Source organism: Eubalaena glacialis, chromosome 11, assembly GCF_028564815.1.
Source record: "Eubalaena glacialis isolate mEubGla1 chromosome 11, mEubGla1.1.hap2.+ XY, whole genome shotgun sequence".
Taxonomy (NCBI): Eukaryota; Metazoa; Chordata; class Mammalia; order Artiodactyla; family Balaenidae; genus Eubalaena; species Eubalaena glacialis.
In genome coordinates, this window is record NC_083726.1 from 52,859,147 (window position 1) to 52,872,531 (window position 13,385).

Below are 13,385 nucleotides of genomic sequence, written 5' to 3' on the forward strand. Positions count from 1 at the left end.
AGAATGAGGCTCAGAAGTTAACTTGACTAAGGTCATTTTGACAAGTCCTAGGACCCAGATCCTCTACCTCTTAGCCACTGTTATTTCCATCACCCAAGCTACCTCATATTTACCATTTATTAAAGTGCAAACCACTTTATAATTTCCTTCCTTCCACAATGGTGGAGGTGGGGGGGGAGGCAGGTACCTAAGCCCTAGCAATCCTATCCCTTTCTATTCCATTTGAAAGTTTAGTACTTAAGAGAATATTAGCCATTCATCTTAATAGTGACAAGAAAGATGTGACAAGTCACCTTAGTTGAGAATTGTGCACATCAGTAATTCTGTATGAAATCCTACCAAGTACTCAATTATTTTCTTAATTCTAATAAAAGTATCCTCTTATTTAGAAAGCTCTCTATAAACAACACCCAAAGTAGTATAGGCTTAATAGCTGAAAAAAATCTGAAACCAAATCTTAGTCCTATCACTCACTAGCTGTTCAACTGTGGGTACATTTCTTAACTTCTTTGAGTCTCACTGTCCTCATCTCTAGAGTGACGATGACACCATCTGCCTCTGTGAGTTGTTGGGCAGATTGAGTGACAATATGTGCAAAGCCTTTAGTTCTTAGAAAAGGGCCAGAACAGACCAGGTTCTGTTGGAGAAACAAACATGCAGGAAGGCACTACTCATGGGTAATGTCATTTATGCGAACTTTACTAGTATAACTTCTAGTGTGACCTTATTTCTTGTCTCTCTCTAATATCTGGGGCAGGATACAATATATCACTCTTGCTCCCAGGGTACCAATTTACAGTGAGTGCTGGATTTCAGCCCTCTTCTACATCCTCTAGTTAAGGAATATCATAATCTATTATTTGACTATCTTAGAATTGGCTATACCAAACCAAAGCTTACACTATTTTCACTCCACTCTTTATGTCTGCTAACTGCATCATTCACTATTTTGAAATAAAGTAAGAGTAAGCCAATTTTATAAATACAAATCATGATACAGCGAATTCATGTTGGGTGAAAAGGGCAGGAAGTTTCAGGGGGCAGGGGGAGGGGAGAAGGACCTAACACTGAGAAATTATGTATTCAGCAGTCCATCATGCACTAAATTTACTTTCTCTCTTTTAATCTTCCCAGGCATCATTCTAATCAAGATTAGCATCGTTTTACAGATTTTGCAAGGGAAGCTTAAACTCTGGCTCACTCCCCCTTGCTCAAGGTACTATAACCTACAGGAAGGCCCTTGCTCAACTCAAGGCCTTTCCTCCTCCTCTTGTAATCTCTGCCCAGAATGCTCTCCTGTCTCCTACAAGGCCGTCGCCTTCTCCTGCTTCAGGTCTCACTTCAAATAGTTCCTACTCTCTCTATCTCTAAAGTAGAATACACCAGTTACTCCATCCTTATTTCCTTCATAGAACACAAAGCCATCAGTATTCATCTTCCTGTGCTGAAGGACAGCATAGATGATGCTGGCTTAATGAATGAGTGAACACACCTGCCTACAGACATTTAGCAAGTAAAAGGCAGGGCCTGGAGACCAATCCAGATTAATCTGACTGCAAACCCCTGCAGTTCCCTACCACTATTTTTTTTCACTGGTGGAAGGGGAGGTGCTTCGGGCTGGGAAATCAATGTAGAGGTATGCCTTCCTACTTTCTATCTGTATTCATTCACTGTAAAGAAATTACAAAACTACCTACACATATACTTAATACTACAAAACATTTAACCAGAATTTCAAGAGATCTTACATTGCCTTTTAGAACCACAACTCAATTTGGGAAAACAAAAACAAACCAACAAAAAACCCACTGCATTTATGATGCCCCTGAACAAAATACCTCCAAACTGTTGAGTAATTGGATTGGCATCTCCACATATGGTTATTTAAGGCCAAAAGAAAATTTAACAGACTTGCTTGTAATATTTTGTTCTTTTATAAGAGGTTCTGAATTTCCCCGTACTTCATACAGAAAAATCTTAAAACCAGCCATGGGATTATCATTCTTATCATGGTAATCACGTTCTTTCTTAAAGAAAGATGATACGAATGCACTCCATCTGTTGTGTTTCACTATCAAACCATGTTCTTGCAGACAGAAGTCACCTCGGGTAAAACGCCCAGTGCGGTGAGAGCCGACCACTAACACCATTCCCTTTGTTGCCTTCCCCACGGGGTTTAATACTTACTGCTGAGTCCTCCATCCTCGGAGACTCCTGTCCCTCTCATTCCTAGGTAAGTCAGTCCCAATATGAGGAAAAATAGGCAGGCAGCAGTTAAGAGAAACATCGACAAGTAGTGGGCACTGAAACCCCCAGTTGGGGACACCTCCTCCCGTTTAAATTGCTGGAGAAGTTCCTCCTCAGGTTCGGAAAGCTTCGGTTTGTTATATGTATTCTTCAGGTAGGTATGATTGGAGCCCGTATGATTGGAGTGATTGATCCTGAGTGAACTAGAGGCGGCCACCGCCGCACTGGGAGGGAGGCTGTTGGAAAAAATCCTGGGGGAGTCCACGCCGAAGGCCACACCGCCGATATGATTATTGGTTTTAAGAAGGGAGCCTGCGGACGAATCCAAGGTTGAGTCCACGTCCGCGAGCGGTGGCTGCAGGAGAGGGGCCAGTTTCTTAGCGTTAGCGCGGTATCTAGGAATGGGGCTGGAGTCCAGGGGATCAAACCCTCCTCCCTGCTCCGCCGCCGCCGCCGCCGCCGCCGCCGCCGCCGCCGACTCTTCGACGTTTCGGCTCCTGTCTAGACTCCCGGCGGCCGCCGCCCTGTCATTCATCGAGATTCCTCCCCCTCCCTGAACTGAGGTCTCCAGTCGGCCGCCGGCCGATTTCGCAGGCAGCGGAGAGAGAGGCTTACTATGGCCCCGCCTGGGCCGATGCCGGGAAAGGGAGTCGTCCTTCAATACCTGTCTGCTGGAGGCCACGTCGTCGTCCTCCTCTTCTTCCGAGTCCGAATAGTTCTCCCGGCAGCTGTAGGGGAGAAGCCGGCTGCCATTCACGGTCCGGCCGGACCACAGCGGCTCCTCGGCCTCCGGGTCCCTGTCCTCGCCGTCTTCTCCCTCCTGCTCCTCGTCGTCCGCCGCCCCATCTCTCCCCGACGGGCTCGGCAGCTCGGCAGCCGCCGGCCTCCTGGCCCCCCACCACGAGTGGGGCTTCCTCCGCTCGACCGAGTTGCTGTTAGTCACCTCGCTGGAGGCCAGGGGCGCCGACGTCGGTTTGAGCCCGCGATACTGGAGCGGAGCCCGGTCTTTCCTCCCGCCGCCGCCGCCGCCGCCGCCGCCGCCGCCGCCGCCGGCCTGGTCCCGGGGACTGGCCTCCACGTCCGACTCGTCCGAGCTGAAGCCCAGCAATACTTTGCTGCCAGCCGTGGGGGCGGCCGAGGCGCCCCCGGGCCCTCCCAAGGGGCTCTCCGGGCCAGAAGCCGAGATCCGGCCCAAGCCCCCAGGAGTCCGTAAGTAGGAGAGGTCGCCTGAGACCTGCCGGACCCCCATCCCCACGGCCGCCGCCGCTGCTCCCGCGGCGGCGACCGTGGCGGTTGCCGTGTTATTGTTATTACTGTTCCGTGTCTTGGTGCCGCGGCCCCCGGACCGGTGCTGCTGCTGCTCTTCCTCTCGAAGCTTCTTCAGCTTCTTGAGGTAGACCGGGCGGGTGCTCTCCGTCACTGGGCCAGGAGATAGGCCGTAACGGCGGAGCTGAGAGAAAAGCTCCTCATCCGAGAGCTGTTGAGGCGCCGAAGCCGCTGCTGCCGCCATTTTCTCTCCAGGGTGTTTTACAAGCTCCGCGCTACCGGAAGTGACGCGCCGCCCTAGACCCTGAACTAGACCGGACTGCGTCGCCCTCCCAGCGCCACTGGCGCCTTGGCCAATGGGAGGCGCGGGAGGAGCTCACCTGAGCGGGAAAGGGCCACCTGAGTCGCGCGCGGCAGAGACTTATGCGCTTTCACCTCGGGGTGCCAGCGCCTTCTTCCCCTCCCTTTCTGTCACCTTCTCCGGCTGTTCTCCGCCCTGCCCTTCCCAGCGCCTCTCCCGGGAACTGCCTCTCGCCAAACCACACCTTGACCTCTTCTTCCCAGGTTCCTGCCACCGGGCAGTAATATTGAAGGGAAAACTGAAGTTCATGGCAGTAGTTTTCTTTCATCTTGATTACCGCTGCCAAGGGGAGCTTAGAGACTTAAAGGAATCTTGATGGCCAGACGATTGGTAATTTCCCTGCCTGACTCCTGGTACTCTCTTTTCGCTTTGTCTTTCCGACTGACTTACCAAAAAAAAAAGTGAGTTACTCTCGCTTCTCATTTTGAGAAGCCTCTCCTCTAACATTCCAAGGAAAAGATAGAGTAAACCAGCCCCAATACAGTTTTCTTCAAGAGTAATGGCTATTCGTTCCCTAGTTAGTTGTAAGGTATTATCGTTTTTCCCCTTTTAAAATCTGATAACCTTGGTAGGTCGTCGTTTTCGGAATTGAAAGAGCCAATCACATTATATGACTGAAAAAAAGAGAACGTGCCATCCTGCTTATTTCCTTCTTAAGACCTTTCCAACCTATAGTTATTTATTTATTTATTGCTAATGAGTATTTTTATGCATTTGTTTTCCTATTTTTAAATTTATTTATTGTCTTATCCCTTTGAACTGTAAGCTTTATGAGCAGAGGAACCTTGCTTCACCGCTTTAGTGCCTGACACTTCAGGCACGTTCAGTAAACGTTTGTTGAACTAATTAATGAATTGCAAAGCTAGGATAGTGTGAGATGAGTATTTTGACATGGGAGTGGTGACAGATGAAGAGGAGAAACCTTCACACACAGTCAAAAAAACAGAAACGATTAAGACCTGGATATCCAACCCCCTCATTTATAGACTGGGAAATGAATCTCAGAGAGATGAAATTTTCCCAGTTTGGTAAAGATCGCTTCCCTTTTCCTCCAACACTGGCAGAGCTGACACTTCTTGAATACTTAAACCCTAGCAGGTACATGGCAGCACCTAGCACAATATCTGGCACACTATGATAATTTTTGTCAAATAAATTATTTTGCCCTATTACATTATACACATCTGAACGGAAAAATATGTTAGTCAAAAGTATAGATACTAGCTTTTCAACATCCTGAATCCAACAGCAGAATAATACTCAGTAAGCTGAACTTTTGACTTTTCTTAGCAAAAGCTTGCCGTCTCCTCAAAAATACTCTTACGTGGACGGGCACTTCCTTGTCCTTTATCAGCGGACTTTAAAATCTACAAATATTCCTGAATTCTAAGAATGTTAAGTACTTGAAAAAGCACTTGACATAGAGAATTTTAGCCACTATGATGATAATGACCCCAAATTTATTACCATAATTGTCTGGGTGGGGAATCAAATGATTACAAACGTATTAGACCTGTGTCTCAGGATAGCAGAGGAGTTAAGCTGTGAGTCTGAAGTTAAGCAATACTGGATGGGGACCCAGCCCTGTCGCTTACTTTCAACATTTGTTCCATACCCTACTGGCTCTCCAGGTAGGAATCATAGAAGTCAGCCTCTGATTTTCAGGAATCTTTTGATCTCCTATAAGGATTTGCAGACCATTTTTATTTCTGCCTGTGACTTAGGGCAAGTTATTTAATCTTTCTGAGCCTTAGTTTCTATATAAACAAAATAGAGATGATGAACCTTCCTCAGAAGGCTATTTTAAGGATTAAATGAGAATATGTCTGCATAATTCCTAGCACCACACCTAACACACAACGTACGTTCAAATGTTAGCCAGTAATGTACAGCCAAGCATTGTGTGTGTGTTTGGTAGCATGGCTTCTGAGAGAGAACTCCATGTAACAGCAGTTAAGGAAAATACCACTGCACAGACAAAAGTAGAAATGGTGAACCTTTGCCCAAGGCATCAAATAATCACATTTAGTAATTAATGAAGACAAAGGTGTTTGGCACCCATGGTCCTTGGTCGTTTTAGCCCTTGGGGGCAGAAAGATTTGGAATGAACTAGGAACCAAAGGTCTGGAGTCTCCAAGTTATGGGACTTAGGGAAAATCTTAGGTTCTCAGAACCTCAATTTATTCTTTTCTAAAATGCTGATAATATTGTCTATCCTTCTTGGGCACACAATTAATATTCAATAAGTATCTGTTAAGAATAATGAATGAATACTGTATGTCAAAATTCTGTTCAAATACATTGTTTACATGCTAGGTATTATAGCCAGATATTCACAACGATGAAAGCTACAATTGGTATAAACTTTATACTTTACAAAGAGATTTTATATACATGGTCTCATGGAGTCTACAAGAAACCTTTCCTCCTTAAAGATACTGAGGGCATGATTTGTTGCATGGAACTATGTGGGGTTATAATTACCCTTTGAGTGTTTGAGCAGATCTTATACTTTCTCAGGAGAACCTTCACTGACTCAGCACTGTCACTACCTGCTTCCAAACTTCTCCTTATTTACCAATGGATCTTACTCCTGCTTCCAGATTGGCTAACTTTTAAAACACAAGCCCCTAAATTAGCAACCTGCACCCATGGTCTACAGGGAATGCAATCTCAAACTCATTCCTGCTCTACAGCTTTCAAAATTTTGACTAAGGGAAACATTTATGAAGGATTATAGAAGGATAGGCAGTCTATCTCTTCCTCTGTATGTTTTTTTTTTATAAACCACTTTATTGAGATAATATATCACACAATTCTCCCATTTAAAGTACACAATTCAGTGGTTTTTAGTATATTCACAGACTTGTGCAACCAACACCAGAACCAATTTTAGAACATTTTCATCAACACAAGAGATAATCCCACCCCCCCATAAGCAGTCATTCCTCATTCCTGTCACCCCAGTCCCTGGTCACCACTGCTCTGCTTTCTGTCTCCATGGATTTACCTCTTTGGGTCATTTCATAGAAATGGAATCATTCAATACGTGGCCTGTCGTGTCTGGCTTCTTTCAGTGAGACCATGCTTTAAAGGTTCAGCCATGCTGTAGTGTGTGTCAGTATTTCATTCCTTTTTTTTTTTTTTTTTTTAGTATTAGTTTTGTTTCTTTGTTTCTTTGTTTGTACTGCAGGTTCGTATCAGTCATCAATTTTATACACATCAGTGTATACATGTCAATCCCAATCGCCCAATTCAACACAGCACCATCCCCACCCCACCGTGATTTTCCCTCCTTGCTGTCCATACGTTTGTTCTCTACATCTGTGTCTCAACTTCTGCCTTGCAAACCGGTTCATCTGTACCATTTTTCTAGGTTCCACATACATGCGTTAATATACGATATTTGTTTTTCTCTTTCTGACTTACTTCACTCTGTATGACAGTCTCTAGATCCATCCACGTCTCAACAAATGACTCAATTTCGTTCCTTTTTATGGCTGAGCAATATTCCATTGTATATATATACCACATCTTCTTTATCCATTCGTCTGTCGATGGGCATTTAGGTTGCTTCCATGACCTGGCTATTGTAAATAGTGCTGCAGTGAACATTGGGGTGCATGGGTCTTTTTGAATTACGGTTTTCTCAGGGTATATGCCCAGTAGTGGGATTGCTGCACCATATGGTAATTCTATTTTTAGTTTTTTAAGGAACCTCCATATTGTTCTCCATAGTGGCTGTATCAATTTACATTCCCACCAACAGTGCAAGAGGGTTCCCTTTTCTCCACACCCTCTCCAGCATTTGTTGTTTGTAGATTTTCTGATGATGCCCACTCTAACTGGTGTGAGGTGATACCTCATTGTACTTTTGATTTGCATTTCTCTAATCAGTAGTGATGTTGAGCATCTTTTCATGTGCTTCTTGGCCATCTGTATGTCTTCTTTGGAGAAATGTCTATTTAGGTCTTCTGCCCATTTTTGGATTGGGTTGTTTGTTTCTTTAATATTGAGCTGAATGAGCTGTTTATATATTTTGGAGATTAATCCTTTGTCCATTGATTCATTTGCAAATATTTTCTCCCATTCTGAGGGTTGTCTTTTCGTCTTGTTTATGGTTTCCTTTGCTGTGCAAAAGCTTTGAAGTTTCATTAGGTCCCATTTGTTTATTTTTGTTTTTATTTCCATTACTCTAGGAGGTGGATCAAAAAAGATCTTGCTGTGATTTATGTCAAAGAGTGTTCTTCCTATGTTTTCCTCTAAGAGTTTTATAGTGTCTGGCCTTACATTTAGGTCTCTAATCCATTTTGAGTCTATTTTTGAGTATGGTGTTAGGGAGTATTCTAATTTCATTCTTTTACATGTAGCTGTCCAGTTTTCCCAGCACCACTTATTGAAGAGACTGTCTTTTCTCCATTGTATATCTTTGCCTCCTTTGTCATAGATTAGTTGACCATAGGTGCGTGGGTTTATCTCTGGGCTTTCTATCCTGTTCCATTGATCTATGTTTCTGTTTTTGTGCCAGTACCATATTGTCTTGATTACTGTAGCTTTGTAGTATAGTCTGAAGTTAGGGAGTCTGATTCCTCCAGCTCCGTTTTTTTCCCTCAAGACTGCTTTGGCTATTCGGGGTCTTTTGTGTCTCCGTACAAATTTTAAGATGATTTGTTCTAGTTCCGTAAAAAATGCCATTGGTAATTTGATAGGGATTGCATTGAATCTGTAGATTGCTTTGGGTAGTGTAGTCATTTTCACAATATTGATTCTTCCAATCCAAGAACATGGTATATCTCTCCATCTGTTGGTATCATCTTTAATTTCTTTCATCAGTGTCTTATAGTTTTCTGCACACAGGTCTTTTGTCTCCCTAGGTAGGTTTATTCCTAGGTATTTTATTCTTTTTGTTGCAATGGTAAATGGGAGTGTTTCCATAATTTCTCTTTCAGATTTTTCATCATTAGTGTATAGGAATGCAAGAGATTTCTGTGCATTGATTTTGTATCCTGCAACTTTACCAAATTCATTGATTAGCTCCAGGAGTTTTCTGGTGGCATTTTTAGGATTCTCTATGTATAGTATCATGTCATCTGCAAACAGTGACAGTTTTACTTCTTCTTTTCTGATTTGGATTCCTTTTATTTCTTTTTCTTCTCTGATTGCCGTGGCTAGGACTTCCAAAACTATGTTGAATAATAGTGGTGAGAGTGGACATCCTTGTCTCGTTCCTGATCTTAGAGGAAATGCTTTCAGTTTTTCACCATTGAGAATGATGTTTGCTGTGGGTTTGTCGTATATGGCGTTTATTATGTTGAGGTAGGTTCCCTCTATGCCCACTTTCTGGAGAGTTTTTATCATAAATGGGTGTTGAATTTTGTCAAAAGCTTTTTCTGCATTTATTGAGATGATCATATGGTTTTTCATCTTCAATTTGTTATTATGGTGTATCACATTGATTGATTTGCCTATATTGAAGAATCGTTGCATCCCTGGGATAAATCCCACTTGATCGTGGTGTATGATCCTTTTACTGTGTTGTTGGATTCTGTTTGCTAGTATTTTGTTGAGGATTTTTGCATCTATATTCATCAGTGATATTGGTCTGTAATTTTCTTTTTTTGTAGTATCTTTGTCTGGTTTTGGTATCAGGGTGATGGTGGCCTCATAGAATGAGTTTGGGAGTGTTCCTTCCTCTGCAATTTTTTGGAAGAGTTTGAGAAGGATGGGTGTTAGCTCTTCTCTAAATGTTTGATAGAATTCACCTGTGAAGCCATCTGGTCCTGGACTTTTGTTTGTTGGAAGATTTTTAATCACAGTTTCAATTTCATTGCTTGTGATTGGTCTGTTCATATTTTCTATTTCTTCCTGGTTCAGTCTTGGAAGGTTATACCTTTCTAAGAATTTGTCCATTTCTTCCAGGTTGTCCATTTTATTGGCATAGAGTTGCTTGTAGTAGTCTCTTAGGATGCTTTGTATTTCTGCGGTGTCAGTTGTTACTTCTCCTTTTTCATTTCTAATTCTGTTGATTTGAGTCCTCTCCCTCTTTTTCTTGATGAGTCTGGCTAATGGCTTATCAATTTTGTTTATCTTCTCAAAGAACCAGCTTTTGGTTTTATTGATCTTTGCTATTGTTTTCTTTGTTTCTATTTCATTTATTTCCGCTCTGATCTTTATGATTTCTTTCCTTCTGCTAACTTTGGGTTTTGTTTGTTCTTCTTTCTCTAGTTCCTTTAGGTGTAAGGTTAGATTGTTTACTAGAGATTTTTCTTGGTTCTTGAGGTAGGCTTGTATAGCTATAAACTTCCCTCTTAGAACTGCTTTTGCTGCATCCCATAGGTTTTGGATCGTCGTGTGTTCATTGTCATTTGTCTCTAGGTATTTTATCAATATGTATGTTCCTATTACCATGTTCTTAATTGTTTTGGGTTTGTTTTTGTAGGTCCTTTTCTTCTCTTGTGTTTCCCACTTAGAGAAGTTCCTTTAGCATTTGTTGTAGAGCTGGTTTGGTGGTGCTGAATTCTCTTAGCTTTTGCTTGTCTGTAAAGCTTTTGATTTCTCCATCAAATCTAAATGAGATCCTTGCCGGGTAGAGTAATCTTGGTTGTAGGTTCTTCCCTTTCATCACTTTAAGTATATCATGCCACTCCCTTCTGGCTTGTAGAGTTTCTGCTGAGAAATCAGCTGTTAACCTTATGGGAGTTCCCTTGTATGTTATTTGTCGTTTTTCCCTTGCTGCTTTCAATAATTTTTCTTTGTCTTTAATTTTTGCCAATTTGATTACTATGTGTCTCGGCGTGTTTCTCCTTGGGTTTATCCTGTATGGGACTCTCTGCGCTTCCTGGACCTGGGTGGCTATTTCCTTTCCCATGTTAGGGAAGTTTTCGACTATAATCTCTTCAAATATTTTCTCTGGTCCTTTCTGTCTCTCTTCTCCTTCTGGGACCCCTATAATGCGAATGTTGTTGTGTTTAATGTTGTCCCAGAGGTCTCTTAGGCTGTCTTCATTTCTTTTCATTCTTTTTTCTTTATTCTGTTCTGCAGCAGTGAATTCCACCATTCTGTCTTCCAGGTCACTTATCCGTTCTTCTGCCTCAGTTATTCTGCTATTGATTCCTTCTAGTGTATTTTTCATTTCAGTTATTGTATTGTTCATCTCTGTTTGTTTGTTCTTTAATTCTTGTAGGTCTTTGTTAAACATTTCTTGCATCTTCTCGATCTTTGCCTCCATTATTTTTCCGAGGTCCTGGATCATCTTCACGATCATTATTCTGAATTCTTTTTCTGGAAGGTTGCCTATCTCCACTTCATTTAGTTTTTTTTCTGGGGTTTTATCTTGCTCCTTCATCTGGTATATAGCCCTCTGCCTTTTCATCTTGTCTATCTTTCTGTGAATCCCTCTGTATGTTTTTAATATTATCTCTGCCTTAAGCCTGCTGGTCAGAGACCAGTGAAGCTTGAACCACATTGCTAATACCATACTCCCCCTGGTTCCCAGTTAAAATACCTATTGCCATATTTCCCTTCATAGTCATGACATCAGCCTTTATTGAAGGACCTTCTAAAGAATGATATGACATTCAGCATTATGTTCAGAGATATTGTTAAGGGTTTATTTCCTTAGAGAATGTCCTTTCAGGCCTCAGTATTAGAAATAGTTGTACTTTTCCAGACAACTCATTTGTTTGGGTTTTGGATTGGTTTTGCTTTGTTTAATGTATTTATTATTATTTTTTTTTATTGAGGTAAAATTCACATAGCATAAAATTAACCATTTAAATTAAACCATTTAACCATTGGTTAAAAAATTAACCAATGCACGATTGGTGGCATTTCGTACATTTACAAAGTTGTGCAACCATCACCTCTAGTTCCAAAACATTTTCAACATTCCCAAAGGAGACCCCATACCCATTATGCAGGCATTCCCTATTTCTCCCCCTCTTCAGCCCCTGGCAACCTAATCTGCTTCTTGTCTCTATGGATTTGACTATTCTGGATATTTCATATAAATGGACTCATACAATAATGTGACCTTTTGTGTCTGACTCCTTTCACTTAGCATTTTGAAGTCATCAGGATGTAGCATGTGTCAGTACTTCATTTCTTTTTATGGCTGCATAGTATTTCCTAGTATGGATATACTACATTTTATAGATAATTCATCCATTGATGGAAATTTTGGTTGTTTCTACCTTTTGCTATTGTGAATAATGCTGCTATGATGTACAAGATGTACAAGTATCTGTTTGAATACCTGTTTTCAATCATTTTGGGTGTGTACCTAGGAATTTCAGTTCATATGGTAATTGTATATTTCACTTTTTGAGGAATCACAAAACTACTAATTTGTTTTTAACCTTATGGATGGATGCTGTTGGTTTGCTGACTTGCCATGTTTCCCTGTTTGAGATGACAGCTAGGAAATTCATACTCAAATTTGTGTCCCAACTATAGCAAGTGTTTAGGGCTCCATAGCATATATTTAAAAAATTAATCCCATTGCTAATGCCATCTACATTTTCTGACTTTATATTCATGTGCCTCATTTTAAAAAAGTGATTGCAATTTTATTTTCTCTTCCAAAGATGATATGCATCTTTTTAGCTGTCTTTTAATTATTTGGGGAATACCATATAATTCCTTTGACAATCCAAAGGGTAGGTTTTATTAGTTTTCATCTTTTACAAGTAAAGAAACTGAGATTAGAAAAGTTACTTGATTCAAGTCTCAAGAACCAGATGGAAAACTGAAACCCATGACCTCAGAGTCCAAATTTCATGTTCTTTCCACTACAGCACACCACTTCTTGAATACCTTTCTTAATTCATACAGTAATATGTGTAAAAATAAACTTAGTTCCCTCTTTTCTCACCCATCCTAAAGAGGGAGTAGTCTGTAATGAGGTGAGGAAGAGGACAAAAGCTTTTACAGTTGACCTATTTCTTAGTTTTATTTCTACATGCAACAACTAGAAAGAAAACTCAGAAATATAAACTGATTATTTCACTTAACTTTTTAGCAGATCAAAGAAGTAACACAGTATCATAATGATGGTATCACTTAACTTCTCTTAAAGTGCCTCAAGGATGTCTTCACTGGTTCGATCTACAAAGTTCCTGATGTTTATTTTTCTTTTTAATTGCTTAACTTTTATTCAACACCAACAGTGATTCTAAGGAAGAAGCCAGAATAAACAGGCTGAAAATACAACATGGTATTGAGAAATGTTAGATAAAATTCTTATCCTATATTGCTGTGAGAATTAGCCAAGAAAGTTTCATAGCAAAAGCATCTGTTTTATTTTTATAATATAATTATAATATATAATATATATAATTATAATATAATTATATATAATATATAATATATTATTAATAATAATAATATATTACTATATATAATAATAATATATTACTATATATAATATATATATAATAATTATCAAAATATATAATATTTTGATAATTATAATCTACTCTGTGCAAGAAGGTGAATTGCTAAATCATATACT

General features: G+C 40.8%; 2 protein-coding genes across 3 annotated transcripts in view; one reads left to right on the top strand and one right to left on the bottom strand.

Annotated features, from left to right (window-relative positions):
* LEMD3 (LEM domain containing 3) overlaps nucleotides 1-3,770 on the bottom strand; it is a 72,197-nt gene extending 68,427 nt beyond the window's left edge. For both annotated transcript variants that reach the window (XM_061204994.1, XM_061204993.1), the window contains exon 1: nucleotides 2,188-3,770. In XM_061204994.1, the coding sequence (XP_061060977.1) occupies nucleotides 2,188-3,757 (1,570 nt within the window). In that variant the 5' untranslated portion in view covers nucleotides 3,758-3,770. The remainder of the gene's footprint in view (nucleotides 1-2,187) is intronic.
* Nucleotides 3,428-13,385, top strand: part of WIF1 (WNT inhibitory factor 1) — a 160,730-nt gene continuing 150,772 nt past the window's right edge. Inside the window, exon 1 of the mRNA XM_061204996.1 lies at nucleotides 3,428-3,456. The gene's annotated coding sequence lies outside the window, so the exon portion shown is untranslated. The remainder of the gene's footprint in view (nucleotides 3,457-13,385) is intronic.